Source organism: Acanthochromis polyacanthus, chromosome 22, assembly GCF_021347895.1.
Source record: "Acanthochromis polyacanthus isolate Apoly-LR-REF ecotype Palm Island chromosome 22, KAUST_Apoly_ChrSc, whole genome shotgun sequence".
NCBI classification, from domain to species: domain Eukaryota; kingdom Metazoa; phylum Chordata; class Actinopteri; family Pomacentridae; genus Acanthochromis; species Acanthochromis polyacanthus.
The window spans coordinates 28518759-28536406 of NC_067134.1; the positions used below are offsets into that span (position 1 = coordinate 28518759).

Sequence of the window (17648 nt, forward strand, 5' to 3'; positions counted from 1 at the left end):
AAAACATGGAACTGAAACAGACATTTTTGGATTTCAACCACTAAGAGCAGTTAGTTAGAACGTCAAGTCGAGAAAAGCAAAAAGCATCATCATTCCCATGTAAATCCCCAACACACACACACACACACACACACACACACACACACACACACACACACACACACACACACACACACACACACACACACACACACACACACACACACACACACACACACACACACACACACACACACACACACACTGTTCCTGTGGTGTGTTATGGGTGAAACACATGGCGAGTGCACGGCTGAGGCTGAGATATGAGATGAATGTTTATTAGGTTGACCTCAATACTCGCTCTCACTCCTCTCCACACAGCCCAGTCCTAATCCAGTTATGTTTGGCTTAGTGTGTGTGTGTGTGTGTGAGGGAGAGAGAGAGAGAGAGAGAGAGAGAGAGAGAGGGAGGGGCGAGAGAGAGAGCAGACTTCAAAACCCTGTAAGAGCTTTTGTGGCTGTAAGACAAATCAGAAACAACACACAGCACAGAAAGCCAACACACACTGGAATTAAATGAATTTAGCCCTGGGAGGGAATTAAGTAAAGCAGAGAAACCAACGCCGTCTCAGGACATGAGAGGAAGACGAACACAAACGTCACTTGCTCCATTGAACTCTTCAGTTTGAAGCCTTCAACCTGTCTGACCCTGTGGGAGATATCTGTCTCTGGACGGAAATATGAGCTGCATGTTAGGAAGAAACTAAGTCTGACTGTCCTCAAAGAAACCACCAATCACTGGCAGGAATTAAACAGACAGGTGACTAATTAGAGGTCCAACCAGAATAAAGTGTATCCAGGTGGTTCCTACTTCCAGGAACCTGCAGGTTATCTGAGGTCTGACTGAATGTTTGGATGTTTAGAACCTCATCCAGGACCAGCTCTGTTCCTGATCCTGTGGAAAATCTTTATACTGATTGGCTAAACATGGACAAGACAAATGCTATCAGATTAAAAATAATCAACTCTTGCTGCTCTCTCAGTGTCCTGATCAGGTCTAAACTTCTCCATCTAAGCTACCCTCACAGACTTCTATCCTTCTGTTTGCTCATAGAACTGGAGTTACGTCCGCTAGCTGCTACTAGCTGTTGGCTTACTGGACTCAAAGTTAACGTTAAAGTTGTATGATCCAACAATGCAATGGAAACAGAGAGGCTGAAAGCGAACGGTCCTGCAGTTTAAAGCTCCATAACATGCTGTTCTATTGATTCTCCAAGTCTCTAGATCTCTGCTGGGTGTTTAGAAGATGTTGTCCAAGGTCACATCACATTATTTTCAGACTGAGAAAGCCTTCACTGACCCCATGTGCCCTGTGGATGGAAGAGCCAATATACATGTTTCATCACAGGATAAAGGTGATTCCTCATTACTATGTATTGATATGGAGTGAACTTCTCCTGTAAAGGGACCAGTGGGTCCAAACCATGGCAGCAAACTGCCTTCCACCACACAGAACCACTAAAGACACAAGTACTAAGGATATGTTGAAGGATGGTTTCTGCATCACTGAACTCTCAATTATCTTCATATTTTTAGGTTTATATTGCTGTAAACTCACTAAATTTCCCTCTGGATGTAGCTGTGGATGCTGACAGTCTCATCAGATGCCAAACCTCTGAGCCTAGTTTCTACTGTCTTTGCCATAAGTCTAAATGCAGATGCTGCTGTTGAGTGTTCTTTATGACAGAGGCTCCTGCCATCTGTGCCCCAACAATGAATCCTCTTTAAAAGATATTTTTCCTCTTCACATCTTCATCAAGTAGCTGGTCAGCATCTTTATAGAAGATATGTCAGGTATTCCATTAAAGATAGTCATTTACCACATTAACACTGTCTACACTGGATTGATCATTCATTTCATGTTGTCTTCACTGATAAAAAACTGCTTTTCTCTCATAAATAAGGACATTTCTCAGTGAAACCAGACGGTTGAACACTGTAAACACCTCTCAGTAAGTCTACCTCCACTCCAGCAGCAAACACCATCTGCTTCAGTTTCATGATAACTTCACCTGAACTTTCGAAGACATTTTTACTTAAAACAAAGGCTGTGCACGTTGTTTTCCTCCATGTCTTCCAGTATAATTGCCCTAAGCAGCGCAGCTTTCACCACCAGAGCAGAGAAAGGATCACAACAAGCAGATCTTTTTCTATAAACCTCTGGTGTTTGAATACTGTAGAAGGATAGACTTTAAACCTGCTCCTGTCCTTTATTCCTGGTGTAGCGATGCTTCAGCGTGCTGTGTGTTGACAGAAACACTCAGTAAACCGCTCTGAAAGACTAACTGGATCAACATGTTGAGTCTTCTATTGTATCCTGAATGCAGAATGAAATGTTTATGTGATGCAGCGGTACGGAGGTTCACATCCATTTCAACTCTTCTGTTCCAGAAGATGAACTGAATTCCATCTGAGGCTGAATTCAAACGAGCAGCGATCACCCTCCAGGTTCCACGTTCACAGAGCTGCAATTAGTTTGCACTACTTCCATTCATAATTCACCTGATGATGCTGGACGCTCCACTAAAGGACCATAGAACCTGAAAGAAAAGAGACCTAAGGGGACGCTTTAATCATTTCCTAATATTAAATCCCCTCCAGATTCAGTAATATTGCAGTCTAAGGCATCCCAGAGCTAGAATCCAGCCTGAAGGTTCATTTTGTGCTTCGACTCCGAACAGAGAGAGCCCCGATTCCAGACGAACAACAGCAGCCATGATGCTCAGGTTTGGGGTTTGTGGATGTCGATAGTGGCCTGCAGCCCTAAACGCCCTGCAGAGGATCCAACCAGACCAGACTTCTAACACTGGACACTGTTTTAATCACGCAACCTGACAAACAAAGTTCCAGACGGTGTGGACGTCTCCAGCAGCACAAAGTGAAGAGATTAACCCTCGTGTCGTCCTGTGGTTCAAACTGACCCGTTTTAAAGTTTGAAAATGTGGAAAAAAATATATTTTCACAGTCAAACTTCTGATGTCCACATTTTCAGCATTTTTGGGACATCTTTGAACATTTTTATTGGAAAAAAGAAATGTTAAAAATGTTTCTTAAGAACATTCAGAAAAAAATCAACCAAAATCCAGCAAAATTTGCTGGTTTTTGGTTGATTTTTTTGTGAATGTTCTTCAAGAAAATATTAAAAGTTTTGCTGATATATATGGAATCACTTTAGATACTTTTAGGATTTTTGGAAGATTTTTACTCATTTTTTGAAAATATTTACAAGAATTTTCTTGCCAAATTCGGGGGATTTTTTTAAAATAAAACTTCTAAGGGAATTTTTTTAAGGAATTATTTGAATTTTCTTCCTGAAGATTTTGCAAATTTTCATAAATTTGTGGATTTTTTGCTGAATTTTTGGATTTTTTTCAGACAAGAAAACAACATTTTTGGTGCCTGTAAATGAGGACAACAGGAGGGTTAATAAATCCACTCTGTCCTGGACTCAGCTCCACTAATGAAGCCTCTTTGTGAAACCATCTTCTCATCTGTGAGGCCGTTAACGTGATCGTATCAATCTGAAGCTATTTCAGTCACATTTCCAGCAGACTTCTGGTTGCAAACGGTTACATCAGTCCTGAAAACAGCGTTTGCTTTGTGATGCATTTTAAGAATAAAACATGAAACTCTGATCCTTTTCCAGATTTTTTTAAATAAGGCTGCGACGCATGAGAGGAGAACCAGTTAATACCCACCAGTGTGAGCAGAGGTCTGGTTATTATGGGCTGTTCTTAATAAGTCCAGTGGACAGCTGAATGTACTTCTCTACTGGAGCTGCAGATTTATGAACATCTGCATTCTGCTGCCTTCAGACGCTGCAGGGATTTAATGAAGTGAAGCTAAAGCTCTGCTCAGGAAAAGCAGCTGTGGAGAATCCGTCATATTTATTAATGGTCAGAGCAGGCTCATTTACTGAATTCTAACCACATTAAAAGTTCATTTTCTTGCAGCAGAGGAAGTTTTAATTAAATCTGTTTATTCCTTTTAAGCGTTATTGTGTGTACAGCAGCAGAGTTTTGTGCTTCTGCTGCTTCACTGACTTTTAATGCAACTTCTATGACAGATTTCCACTAAAACCAACAACTGGCTCATCTGAATAAACTTTCCTCCTCTTCCTTCCAGTCTGTGCCGGCAACCAAATGAGCCCACAGTCGGACAGAGCTGATGTCAGGGAAAGATCTGCAGGAGCTGCTAGCGGTGTTCCGTCCTAATAAACCTGTCTGATTTCTTGTGTTTGTCGCCTCGTCAGGACTGTTTTTAGCATTTCTACCTTTCAGCTACTAATGTGATGAGTACGATGGATGAAACTACACAAACAGAACCCAGAATGTCAGAAGGTTTTCCTCCGAGGCAGCTGACTCAAACTTCTCTTTCAGAAATAACAGCATGACTGTACGAGCTGCTGCAGCAGCAGAACGGACTCATTTCCATCACGACTTTAATCACTGACAGCAGAACTGGGTTGAACTGAGCTCAAAATACAAAACACCAAAACCCCAATCAAACACAAACCCGCTGGCAAACTCACCACAATGACAGAAACACAACAGAAACACAACAGAAAGCAAGACGAAGTGAAAACAGGCTCGCTCCCACAGAGGATGAAACCACAGAGAAGCTGACAGAACAGAAAGCTGAGGCTCCGACACTCAACTCCCAGCATGCAGAGTGACAGAGGTTGAGAAAATATGTGTCAGAGAAGAAAAGAAGCCGTCTGGAGACACAGAAGATGCTTCACTTCTGTTTCTGAAGCTCAGACTCACACATGTAGACGTCAGGTTAAAAGTTAAGGAGGAGAAATCTACACGAGTCCGTCAAACTGAACGAGCAGCTGAAGGCGACGGACAGGAAGGAGTGTGTGTGTGTGTGTGTGTGTGTGTGTGTGTGTGTGTGTGTGTGTGTGTGTGTGTGTGTGTGTGTGTGTGTGTGTGTGTGTGTTACCTTTTTCTTTGTCTTTGTCTGCTTCACTCGACTTCTGGTTCTTTTCCTGTCTGGAGACAGAACCACAGAAAAGCTGTTTGAACGTTTATAGTTTGTGTTGAGCCTCAACTCTCCATCAGACACACAAACATTCACGTGCACACTCCTCATCTTCTGTTCTGGATACTTTATGGTGTTGGTTTTCCAGTAAGTGAGGGAGAACTACTGCGTGCGCGTCCATTCATCCGTTGACTTTTCTCCACTTCTTCAGCGTTGGGTCATGGTGGCAGCAGGCTAACAGGTCTTTACAGAAGTCCCTCTCTGGAGCAATGTTCTCCAGGTCCTCCTCGGGGATCCTAAGGTGTTCCCAGGCCAGATGAGATATATAATTCCTCCAGTGAGTTCTGAATCTACCTTGTTGTCTTCTCAGAGTTGGACATGCCTGGAAAACCTCCAAAGGAGTCAGTGTCCTGTAAGTCCACAGAAAGTCCAGGAAAGTGGTATAAACTCTGGTATATTCTCCTTTCCAACACCACAGATGTGCAGTAGTTGCTCTTCTACTACCTTTGTAGTCCACCAGGGCTAGGAGGAGTTTGTTCCATCCTTGCACAGTATTTTCTATCTACATATCTTGTGAACACACACTGTTTCTGAGCATGTACTGTCGTGCTACTGGAACCTCAGACAACCAAAGGGGGTCGATGCAGATTTAAGGAGATAATAGATCTTCCTCTGTGTCATTTGGCTTTGTTGTTGTTCAAAAACCATCAGTTTATCTCTTAAAAACACACCTCAGAGCCACACTGTTGCTCTGACTGATATGTTCTGTGCTTCCGGCTGTCACTAAAGTGTATCCCTCCACCGCTGAAATAGTCCCCAACACAGTGTGTTTCAGTACTTCAGTAGAAAATAAGATTCTGCACGGCTAAAAAAAAACTCCTCAGCTCAAGGGCAGCACATTTCCAGAATACAAAAGAGAGCTGGAGCACAGTTAAAGTCAGCTTTTCATTGTGTTTCAGCACTTCTTTATCTTCATCACAGTCAAAAGACTTCAGCAGTAAGCTCCAAACCTCATCTGTACTTTTTCTGTTTGAGCCATATTTTCTTAAAATTAGCCTGATAAGCCTCATAATGATGACCACTCCTGCCCAGTATGCCAGCGGTGCTTTCCAAGCTGCCAGAACATCTGATCCACAGATACATGAACTCCTCCAGACCTCTGGAGTTGCCCTGTGGTATCTGGCAGTGAGACGTTATCAGCAGATCCTTTAAGTCCTGGAAGCTTTGGATCAGAGTTTCACATCCCATAACTGCCTGCTGCTACTTGACAATGTCACTGCTAGTGACGGGAAGCTCCTGGAGATGCTGTAACTCAGCTGTCGAGGACATCACTCCCACACAACAAGAAACTTATTCCTCTCATGCCGACAAAACTGAAACCTGGATGCAGAAACATGTAAAAGAGGCGGTTAGTGGGACGGTCCATGCTGCCTCAGGCTGGTGTTAGGGTGGGACAAATCCTCTCATTAAGTCTAGCAGATCCCTTTAAACATGTTTTCATCCAGCCCATTAATCCTGTCCATGTGGTGACTGCAGTGTAAATGTGTGGAATACAGCAGAAATAAGGTGTCTGAACCAGTCCAGTGACGTCTGCAGGGCTTTAAGGTGAACCTAAACGTAAAACTAGAAAAGCACTCAGAGAGTGCAGACCTCCGCCAAGCATAGAGAGGAAAACAGGAAACCCATGCAGTAAAGGATCAGGAGCTGGAATCAAACCTGCGTCTCTGACACTGTTCTGTTTATGAAGCACCTTCTTAATCAGTTGAGCTATCTGGACACCTTGCTCCAATTTGTTGGATGACATACTTACCTATGATGTTTTTGTCCTATTTTGGACCACATACTAAAAAATTCAAAGTGATCCAGAATCCAGGATCCTTTCCGGATTGCCACCAAAATTAAATCAGCTCTTCCTCTTACCATAGTCTACATCCCCTCAGAATTTCATGTGAATCTGCCCAGGCGGTTTTTGAGTTATCTTGCTAACAGACAGACGGACAAACGCCGGGTGTCACATAACCTCCTGGCGGAGGTAACCAAACTAAACGTAACATAAACTTTAGCTAACCCTAACAAACTGGTTCTCAAACTGGGAGACTGCCTCTTGTTTCCCTTCAGGGACGAATAAAGTGATTCTATTCTATTGCATAGAGGGTTAAGAGTCACTACGTAGGGTTGTAGATGACCCAGAAATATGGCTCAGCTAAATGAATACGATTTATGTAGAGAATAAAAAAACAAATAAAAAAGTGTTTGCTGATGCTACTGTGCTAATCTTGGATCATTTTACTAGTTTCCTGCTCTATCATTTTAACCATTTAATGCACAACATGGGTCAAAAGTGACCCAAACCAAAGGAAAATGAGTTCTCCTGACCTACACTGCTCATCAAAGGGTTAAATGATTGATCTGATTTGTGGAATGAGGCAGAAAGACTTTGACAATCCCGACCTGAACCTGACACGTTCCTAAATTTCTGAACCAAGCAGGATCCCTTCAGCTGCTTCTGCTCTACAGATCCTCACATCTGAACATGAAGCTTCTATATATTGTAAAACCCTGATGTGTTCCTGACATGATGAGCAGACTAACCCGGCTCTGCAGCATCATTAAAGTCCTCCCAGAGGTGTCGACATCACAAACTGATCACGGTGCAGAGAGGCATGTTGGAGCCACACTTTAAACTCAATGGAGCCCTGTGGCATTAATGAAGAGCTGGATCTGTCATGTTTCCTCTCAGCTGTCAGACTTGACAGATATTCATAGCGGTACTTTTGTACTTTAACAGAAGGCGTGTTTCATCTCTGACAGGATGCTCGTCTGCTGACATGAAGGAGTTGTTGGATTCGTCATGTTTCCTCTGGTTTGTCACCTGACAGATGTTTGTTCTGATCTTATTTCTGTTTGTACCTTATCTTTAGGACAGATGTGTGTTTGTTTGTTTCTGACATGCTGGATGTGGCATTTGGACTCAGACTACAGAATCTCTGTGTTTGTATTTATGGTTTGAAATCTCTGCTCACCAATCAGCCAACGTAGTGAATATGTGTTTGATTCACGTCTTTGTCCACTTGGACTCCCTTTATTCCTTCTTCATTCTAAAATTCTCTTTGTGTCTAAAAATGAGGTTTCTGACAACGTAAGCAGAAGTCCTAGAGAAGAGCAGTGAAAGCATTCAGACAAACACACTGACCTGTTTAAAGCTCAGAAAGGAACTACTTGTACTCGTTTGTCGGAGCCAAAGTGTTTTAATGAGCTGAGCGCCGTTGCGCTTTAATGACTTCTGTTATGTTTTAAATGAGCAGAGACATGTCACAAAGCTCGACTTAACTGACAATATCACTTTGTGTTCGGCTCATTACTGAAGGAGAACTCCAGACAGCAATCAAACCTCCTCACCCCCTGCTGGTGACAGTTCCTCACACGAGGTTTCTTTCCGTCTCCTACTGGGTTCATGTCGTCGCTTCAGGCCGACTCCAAGCTCCTGCTCCACTCAGATGGACTTCAAACAGCCAGCAGCAAACAATTCTAATCATTCCACAACAGGAACACGTCGCTCTGCTCATTTACCTTCATATCCAACAGAAAACACACAGGGCTGCTGTGGAAGCTCCTGAAAGGCTGACACTTCTTACAGGATATCGTAGTTCCAGATGGGACTGTAGCGGCGAGCCGGGGGGCTGAGTGGAGCTCAGTGGACATCGTGAAGGATTCCTGAAGAGCTGAGAACTTTCTGTTCAGTTTGGGTTTCATGGATGGAAAGCATGAAAAAGCCAACGCATTCTGAAAGTCTGGCAGTGCCCGCTTCAGTTAGCAGTGAGGACATCCACAGGGTCTGGCTCGACTAGATGACCACATTTATGGACCCATCCAGAGACACTGGTGTGGGAACGGTGTCGGGTTTCACAGCATGTAGGAACTGAAGGTCCATTGCTTTACCCTCTGTGCATGAATACATGTAGGAGAAGCTGGCATTGCTGCTAAATACACTGAAATAGATGGTAGTGCTCAATGTTAGACTGTAGAAGAGGACCCCACTCCTAACAGGCAAACTCCATTTTCATTTCTAGATAATTATACCCCCATAAAAACACAATAAACATAATTACCAATAAAATAACAATACAAATGGTCGTTTAGGTGCACTTACCGGTGTCTTAGGTTAAAATCAGCAGCAGTGGTGTTGGATCGATGGATGCAACCCGCCCTGGAGAACAGAAACAATGAATGAAAAGCAAGAAACGGTTTTCTATTATACCACACATTAATAAAAGCATGAATTAAATTACATTAAATAAGCATGAATGGACAATCAATCTAATCCTGTTAAAGCCATAAGGTACTACAAGTATCTGTAAATTTGAGCTTAAAGTGTGTTTATTATGGATGATAAATAAATTAAACTGAACTGGAATCTCCTGCAGCACTGCTCAACTAAAAAACTACGAGGACTTGGTCTGAGGTCATTTTACCACCTGATGTTGATTTAGTTTTAGTTTCAGTCTTTAAATGAAAACATGTTCTGTTTATTTGACTGTAAAACTGGATGTAGCCTCCAGGTCTGAAAAGCGAAGCACCTTAAACCTGTATTCTTTCTAACAGCCAGCAGGGGGCGACTAATCTGGCTACAAAAAGGATTCTGGTTGTATAGAAATTTATATGAAAATAAACCAACGATTTGCTTGATTTGTCACCTCAGTAAACATGTTTCTTAAGAGTTTATGGTTTCAATCACTAACTTCAACACTAATTAAATCCAAAATAACGTTTATTTCGTAGATTATGGTCCCATTTAGAGTAAATAGACCGTAAAGCAGGGTGGGGCTACCTAGTGACTGACAGGTTCTACTATATCACCATATACACTCATTCAGGGTTCTCCAGTAAGATCACTGCTTGTAACATCCAAAAACAACCGAACGCCAAACTTAAGATGTCACAGCAGAAGTCCACAGACCAATAGATGGCTTACATCTTTTCTGCTCAGTCCGTGGTATCTACCTGCTGTCTCTACTCACAGCTTTATATCACAATAAATGCAGCATCAGCTTCTCTAAAGCCTCATGGAGTAGTTTGTTTCAACAAAAACAGGCTAAAACTGTAAGTAAACAGAAAGCAACAACAGCGACTCAAAGAAAACATGAAAACAAATGACAAATGAGTATAAAAAGAACGGCTGGGAACACGAGTCTGGTGGGTTTCAGACGAAATCTGGAACTTTTGTTCTTGCTTTGTGGGTGTAAAATCACCATCAAATGAGGTGATAAAGGCCGATTGAATCTATTAGCAGGAGGAGGAGGGTCCTAATAACAGCTATTAAACAAACGGATAACATTTAAAACCATGATGCTAGTGATGTGTTCAGCCTTTCCCGTTGTTTCCTAAAGAATCCAAACAGTACAATATCTAATATTTGGACAGCTTTTACAAATTTGAACATTTACTTTTTTAACTTCAGTACCAACAGGCTCACAAACTAAACAACACAGTCTTTGTATGAAATTTATTACATTTTCTGTTAGTGCTGCAGTACTTGTGTCTTATCTTAGAGGTAAAAACAGACTCCATCGGCTTCATGGCAGTGTGAGGATGTACTAAACCGGGTGAGTTTGCTGGCCACAGGGGTTGTGTTGTGCGTTAAAGCTTCAGCTGCAGAGCTGTCACTGTTGACTCGCTGCTCTGGGAAGAACTACAACCCAACAGAGAAAGAAACAAAGTCATTGAAGGAACTGCAGGTCAGCCAGAAAGCCTGCAGCGACGACCGGATGTTTCCTGAACTGAGGAGGAGTCAGAGGTCTTCAGCTGCAGAGGAGATGTTCTGTAGCAGGTAGGAAAAACCTCACAGCTCCAAAAGTCAAAGAGGTTTTTACCACATGAACATGTTTTAAATCAAATTTACTGTACCTAAACAAGGAATATTCAATGAATCAGGAGCTGATGTTCTCACAATCGTTCATTTTATTGACTTCATCCTTGAACTGATTTGTGTTTTTAAACCTTTTATTGTCTTTAAATGTCAAAGCGATGAGCCGCTGAACGCTCTAACTCTTTGTGTTCAGTATTGTGATTCTGGGTCCCTCAATAGATCCAGTTAAAGCTGAGCTGAGAGATAATGAGTGAGATAAAGAAAGAAGAAGGACAGTAAAGCTTTCTGAAGGATGCTAAAGTAGGACAGGCTCAGGGCGACGCAAGAAGAAGAGAAATCCTCTGAATTTTAAAAACACAAGAAACTGGCAGCAGCTGAGAGAGTCCAAGTCCCAAAACTACAGAAAAGCAGCTGGATGGAAACATCTGGTCTCTCTAGCAGGTTCAGAAGGTCTTATGATCTTTAACCCAGAGATGGAACTCCTCTGAGTGGTTCTACTGAGAACATATATGACATCTACATATGTTCATGTTTACCTCACAGACAGCCTCAGGTGTTCAGCTGCTTAATAACTACCCCTCTGGTAGAAGAGAGAGTAGGTGAAGTTTGTTATAAATGTAAAACCTCTAAGGGAGGAGGTCAGGGTGGACAGCACTCTGAACAGGAATTCAAAGACCTACGTATTCCCTACTACTTAATTAAATCCACAGCTGCAAGACAAACAAAAGGAAATTTCCTGATTTAGATTAAACCTTTCATCATTATTTCAAGGTTGTTGCTAGAGGTACGGACCCGTACCCGTAGCCTGTGGACTACGGATACGGCACTTTCCATTTGCCCAATCAGATACGCGAGATCTGGTCACGTGACTCCCGGTAGACGCTAGCGGTACGGACCCGTAGCATCGGTACTACAGGTACGGACCCTAAACCTGACCCTAACACTAACCCTAACCTTAACCTTTGCTTACCTTTCAACAGTTTGCAGTGGTTAGTAGCTTCTTGACTCGCGAGACTCGCGTACGGGTCCGTATCTGTCTGGCAAATGGACAGGCTATGGATACGGACCCGTATCCGTAGACACTACCTTATTTCAAAGTGTTCAGTTGACATAAGAATGTTGGAAATCTTAATATTCTGTTTAACTGCACTCAAACTTCTAAATTTCTTGCTTTAAAACTAACTTCAGATTGATGTAATTTCATGGACTTGGTTTGATAACTTCATTTTTGTTCACGTTGACTTCAGGATTTCACAGACGAAACAATTTCAGTGACACTTAAAGCCACCATCGATTGTAGAGGATAGCTAATTCTTTTCACTCATTATAGTTTGTTGGTTGAACTTAATCATTAGAAGTCACCATGAATTTAAACAGGACAAGTTGGTTGAACTTAATCATTAGAAGTCACCATGAATTTAAAAAGACTGACACATAGTGTTGCAATAATGTTTGTTGAGTCTGAATATTATTTTTTAGAGTGTAACAGACAACATCCTGTTTACTGAACCACCAAAAGGAAATCTTAATGTGAAAACCTGAAATGTAACGGTGGGTTGAAAATCACTGAATTTACACTACTATTCAGATAACTGCTGTCTATACTTCTTTCATTGCCTGTCACCTGCAGTATCTTCCGCTTTACTTGGTGAGGATGAAGTTCTCCAGATGGTTTCCTCGGTGTGTCTGTGGATTATGGTTCAGGTGTGACCACAGTGAATGTTAATGATGATGATGATGACGATGTTCTAATGTTCATTCACTCATCAAACAGCCCAGAAACATCAACATGTCCCATCTTCAGTTTTAGTTAGTCATGCATAAACGTCTATGGGATGGAATCTGCAGCCATCAGCTTCTTTACTGTGACATAAAAATGCAACGTGGAACTTTTGTCTCCCCCTTCTGGCAGCGAGACTAACTACTGCTGATACATGCTGATGGTGTAAACCTTCTTCTACTTCCATCCTTCCTGCCTGTTTAGGGCTTTCCTCTCTACTAACAGCTGGCTGATGCATTCTGACAGGTTGAAACGTCGCTACAGAATCTAGATCTAAAAGTCCAGTAAACTGTGAAATACAAGGTTGTTCATTAAAATGTAAAAGTCCTGAACTCTAGATTTAAGTGGAACAAACATGGAGTTGCTGCAGCTGAACCTCCTGATGGAAGAATAAGGCAGATATCTGACCACTGGTTGCTTCCCGTCTATAACAAACAGCTTCTTTGACCTCATGGATTCCATCGTTACTCAGCCTTCAATGAAAGCTTTAGATTTAATGCAGACATTCTAATTTATATTCCTGCATTCAGAGGTTCTGACTTATAGACAGCAGCTGCGTGAACACCGTAAACACTAAAACTAGACGTGATGTTGAAACAAGTCAGAACCTACAGTGAAGCTTCCTGATAACAGAAACCACATGGACAAATGACCTGTTTCTAAAATCGATCCCTCAAGACCCACTTAGGTTCTGGAGCTCTCCACTGTATCACAGACTGGTTGCCATGGAAACGTAGATGTCCAGCGGCCACATAAAAATATGTACGTGAGCTTTATGTGTCATTTAGGACTCGCTGGTTCCAGCTCATGGTCAAGCATTGTCATGATCCTGGCTGGTGACCGTCGAAAAATTAGATAGTTTATGGACTTATGTAGTTGTGACCCAAAGGCTCCATAGCGCCACCTGGATAATTTCAAACAGGCTCTATGACCAAGACGTGTCACCAACAGCTATGAAGTTTGATAGGGATAAGCAACTCACCAAGACGCACAAAGATGTACTGACACCCATGCCTAAAACACAACAGGAAGTCGGCCATTTTGAATTATGCGACATATTTTGGAAAATTTTGGACCAATTTTTGCACATTTTTGAAAGCTAAAAACTCAAAGAGGGTAACTCCAACAGAGCCAGGATGAACACCAGGTATGGATGATTAAAAGCTACCAAACTGCTCCACAAAAGTCTGATGAGGGGAAATGGCGACTGGTGGAATTTTAATAATTCGCCATGAAACAGGAAGTGCTGTCTAACTGGCCTGAACATGCTTCAATCTGTCTCAAACTTTACATGTATGATCAGAGTCCAGCCCTGATTAATTCTATAGACCAAAATACAGCCGCAGAGAGAGCGCCACCTGGTGGATGGGTCACCATGAAACAGGAAGTGCTGTCTAACTGGCCTGAACATGCTCCGATCTGCCTCAGACTTCACATTTATGATCACAGTCCAGCCTTGATAACATACCTAGACCAACTTATAGTCAGCATGATAGCGCCACCTGGTGGACAGTTTTGATAGGTCGCCATCAAAAAGCCCATAGGTCAAAATACAGTCTCAGTCACAGCGCCACCTGATGGATGCTGACCAGTAGGGATGTGAGGACCAGACCAAACGTTCTACACCGTTTTCCTTCTTCTCTGAAAAACACCTCATTATTTTCTCAGACGTTGCCGACATGTGAGACCCTGAGTGTGTCAGAAGACTGTCGCTGGAAGCCCACGGTGTAAACCGACGGGATCCAGCGAAGCAGTCGGGTCAGAAATCAGCTTTAAAAAAACAAAATGTTTGGTGTGTAGGTGTCTTTCAGTGTGTTTGTCAGAGAGACACAGGGATGGAGAGAAACAGAAGAGAGGGAAGTAATTATGGTGGGAGGAATAACACTAACCTCTGGCCCTGCGTGGGCTAGCCGCTACGCTGTGTACGGCCGTGTGTTTGTACACTGTGTGTTTGTACGACTGTGTGTTTGTACGACTGTGTGTTTGTGCAGTTGTGTTTGTACGGTTGTATGAGTGTGGTTGTGTGTGCGTCTAAGTGCGGTAGATTGTGTGACTCTGGAGTGCTCCGACATGCATTACACTCCTCTCCATCCACGGCTTTCTGACTAGCTTCCTCCCAAACCCGTCGCTCTGCCCCTGCCTCTCGGTCTCATCTCCTCCTCATCCTCCCACTCGGTGCACTCAGCATTGCAATCAGCCCGCCAACACACACACGTGCACACACACACACACACACACGCATAGCCACAGGGAGTGTTGTCAGGATCAGCAGGTTGTGTTGCTCTGCTATACTCACACTGTACCTGCTACTTAATTTATTCCCTCTTTCTGTTCTGCATGCTAATCTTTATGTTCACATTCTGTATCAGACGCCTGCAGAAATCTGACATCCTAGGACTCTTTTTTCTTCTCTGTATGTTGATGTTTGGATAAGTGGAAGCGATGACAGCTGAGATCCATCCGGATAATTCTCCTACCAAATCCAGTTTCACGCTCCAAAACCCAACCACTCTGCTAGCCAGGGTCAATTAGCTCCTATCGGTGGCTGGATCCACTGGTGTTAGCGCTAATAGCTAACATTCATTACTGGAATGGGGCTGATGGGTAAACATCTCACACCGTCAGGAAATAAGAACGGCCTTAACATGTCAGAGCAAAACATGACGCAGTTAGCTGCTTTTATTAACCGCAGTAATCACATCTCTCATATTTATGCTACAATAATGCCGAAAATACTAAGAAAAAACACCAGCCGCTTTATTAAAAACACTCATTTTCAATTTATCCAGCTGCTGATTTGATCGTTTCTTCATACCTCTTATTAAAGCCATTTATACATTATTTATTTTGCTCTCCCAAGCAACATACTTGTAATTTCTAGCATGCTGCAAAAAGTTTCCCCAGTTAATTACTGACTTATTCAGCTTGTTTTGTTTGTTTGAATGCTGTAATTACACGTGCAAACGAGGTGTTATCTCAGATGCAAATTTTCATCAGTTTCAGACACAGATCTAAACGTTGGACAAAGTCGTGTTCAAATGATTCTTTCATTCTGTTGGCGTTCTACAGCCAGAGGTTGATCCCTTTATTTGACTCCATAAATCAGAAAATACTGAGAAAAAATGGTCTTTTTAGGAGTAAAACTTTTCATAAATCAGGCCATGAATCATAAATGAAGAACACCTGTTTTGTAAAAACCTTCAGAATACAGAGAGGAATGAAATGGGGCATTCTGGTTTATGTAAGTTGCTGCTGAAGAGCAGAAAAAATAAGAATTTTCTAAATGTCAAACATTTCTATTGGAGACTTCTATTAATAAGTCAGAACTCTGCTCTCTGTTCTGCAGGTTTCTGTTGAATGAAAGGTTTTAACAGATATTTAGCAGCTGACAGAACATCATTTTAGATTTTGTGATGCATTTTTTCGAGGAAACAAATATAAATAAAGACAGTGATCACACAGAATCACACAGATTTGACAGATTGTTCTCTGCTTTTTTGGAGGAATTATTCCAAATAATGTGGTTTTTCAGAATCAGAATCAAGAATTTATTCATCCCCGAAGGGAAATTCAGTTGTCAGGTTCTTATCTGTTTAATTAGTTAATTATAAATTAATTAATTTTGGTTAAACTTCTAGAACTTTCCACTGTAGTAGATGTGTGTAAGGGTTAAAAAATAAACAATAATGTAATTTTCTAACTATAATATGATGAAGAAACAGTAAAAGGCAGAACGTACATTTTTAATTTGCTTATGTTTATTGTGAAAATCTGCCACCGTTGAAACTGCATCAGCTGCTTCCTTCGTAATAATATTTTAATACTAATAAAATCCTGTAACTATGAGGCAAAGGGTGCAGTGATGCCTTGTTTTCTGTTATTCCTCAGTCCGAGAATATAGTGGATCAGAAATAGCAGAAAAACTGGAAAAAGCACTAAAACTGAGGAACCAAGCTGCTGCTAAAACCCTTAAACATGCTACTTTCTCTCAGATCCTGTTTTTTCTGACGATTCTGGACCAGACGTTCTTTGTGAACCGGTTCAGTGTTCTGCTGACGTCTCCAGGTCTGCAGAACTTTGGAGTGTTTTTAGTGATTCATTCAGTGTTTGATTAGTCCGACGGCTTTTCTGAAGGCTCCTCCTGGGATTTTTCTGCCACAGAGGAAAACCAGTTCACAATATTTCTACTGCAGAGGAAATCTGTCACACAGTCGTGTTCTGCAGCCGTCAGACTCCGAGCTGCTTAAAGAAAACCTTGAATGCACTTGAAAGAAATAATCCCAGAGTTTCTCAGTCTTTCAGGTATCACAGGAACATTTATTTCACCGACACTGAATGCCATGGAGCTCCACTGTGGTCTAAAGACTGTTAAACCCACCAGAGATTCACATCCAGTCTGAAACTGTTCTGTGAATCCACGGCATAGAAGATCAGATGAAAGTTTCTTCAAGTGAAGCTAGAAAACCCATCAAAAGCTCTGATGAAACTGTCCGTCTTGAAAACCATCTCAGCAAAGAAGGAAGTTCTCCCTCAGCAGCAAGAGGACGAACTTCTTTAGAGTCAGCAGCCTCAGAAGTCACCACATGAGCAGCTCAGACTCGAGCCAACGTCCACGTCTCCATCTCTGAACACTGAACACTACTGAGGATAGAACTGTGAGGACCAAGAAACACAAAGGAAGAGACTTTTGACCAGCAGAAACCTGGATCTGGTCTGAAGAGTCCAAATGTGAGATTTGTGATCCACAGAGAAGATGAAGAGATGTCTGCAGGTGTGGTTTCTGCTGCTGTGAAGGTGATACTGCTGGTGATTATTTAGAATTCAAGGCAACACCTAACCAGGATAGGATTACTGAGATGGTTTAAAGAGGAGGAAAAGCAGCCAATAAGGATATGAGGGAACTGCTTTAGGACGGATGGAGAACCTTCAGGTGATGATCTCATGACGCTGGTTGGAGGATGATGAATGTGCAAAGGAGGAG

General features: G+C 42.1%; 1 protein-coding gene and 1 long non-coding RNA gene across 3 annotated transcripts in view; one reads left to right on the forward strand and one right to left on the reverse strand.

Moving 5' to 3' along the window:
• LOC127532177 (uncharacterized) overlaps window positions 1-17648 on the forward strand; it is a 30308-nt gene that overhangs the window by 9546 nt on the left and 3114 nt on the right. The gene's annotated exons all lie outside the window — the stretch shown is intronic.
• The window catches only part of LOC110957775 (diacylglycerol kinase zeta-like), a 107460-nt gene that overhangs the window by 4008 nt on the left and 85804 nt on the right, over window positions 1-17648 (reverse strand). Inside the window, 3 exon segments of the mRNA XM_051943298.1 lie at window positions 4983-5032; window positions 9172-9228; window positions 10622-10710. Of these exon segments, the coding sequence (XP_051799258.1) occupies window positions 10659-10710 (52 nt within the window). The 3' untranslated portion in view covers window positions 4983-5032; window positions 9172-9228; window positions 10622-10658.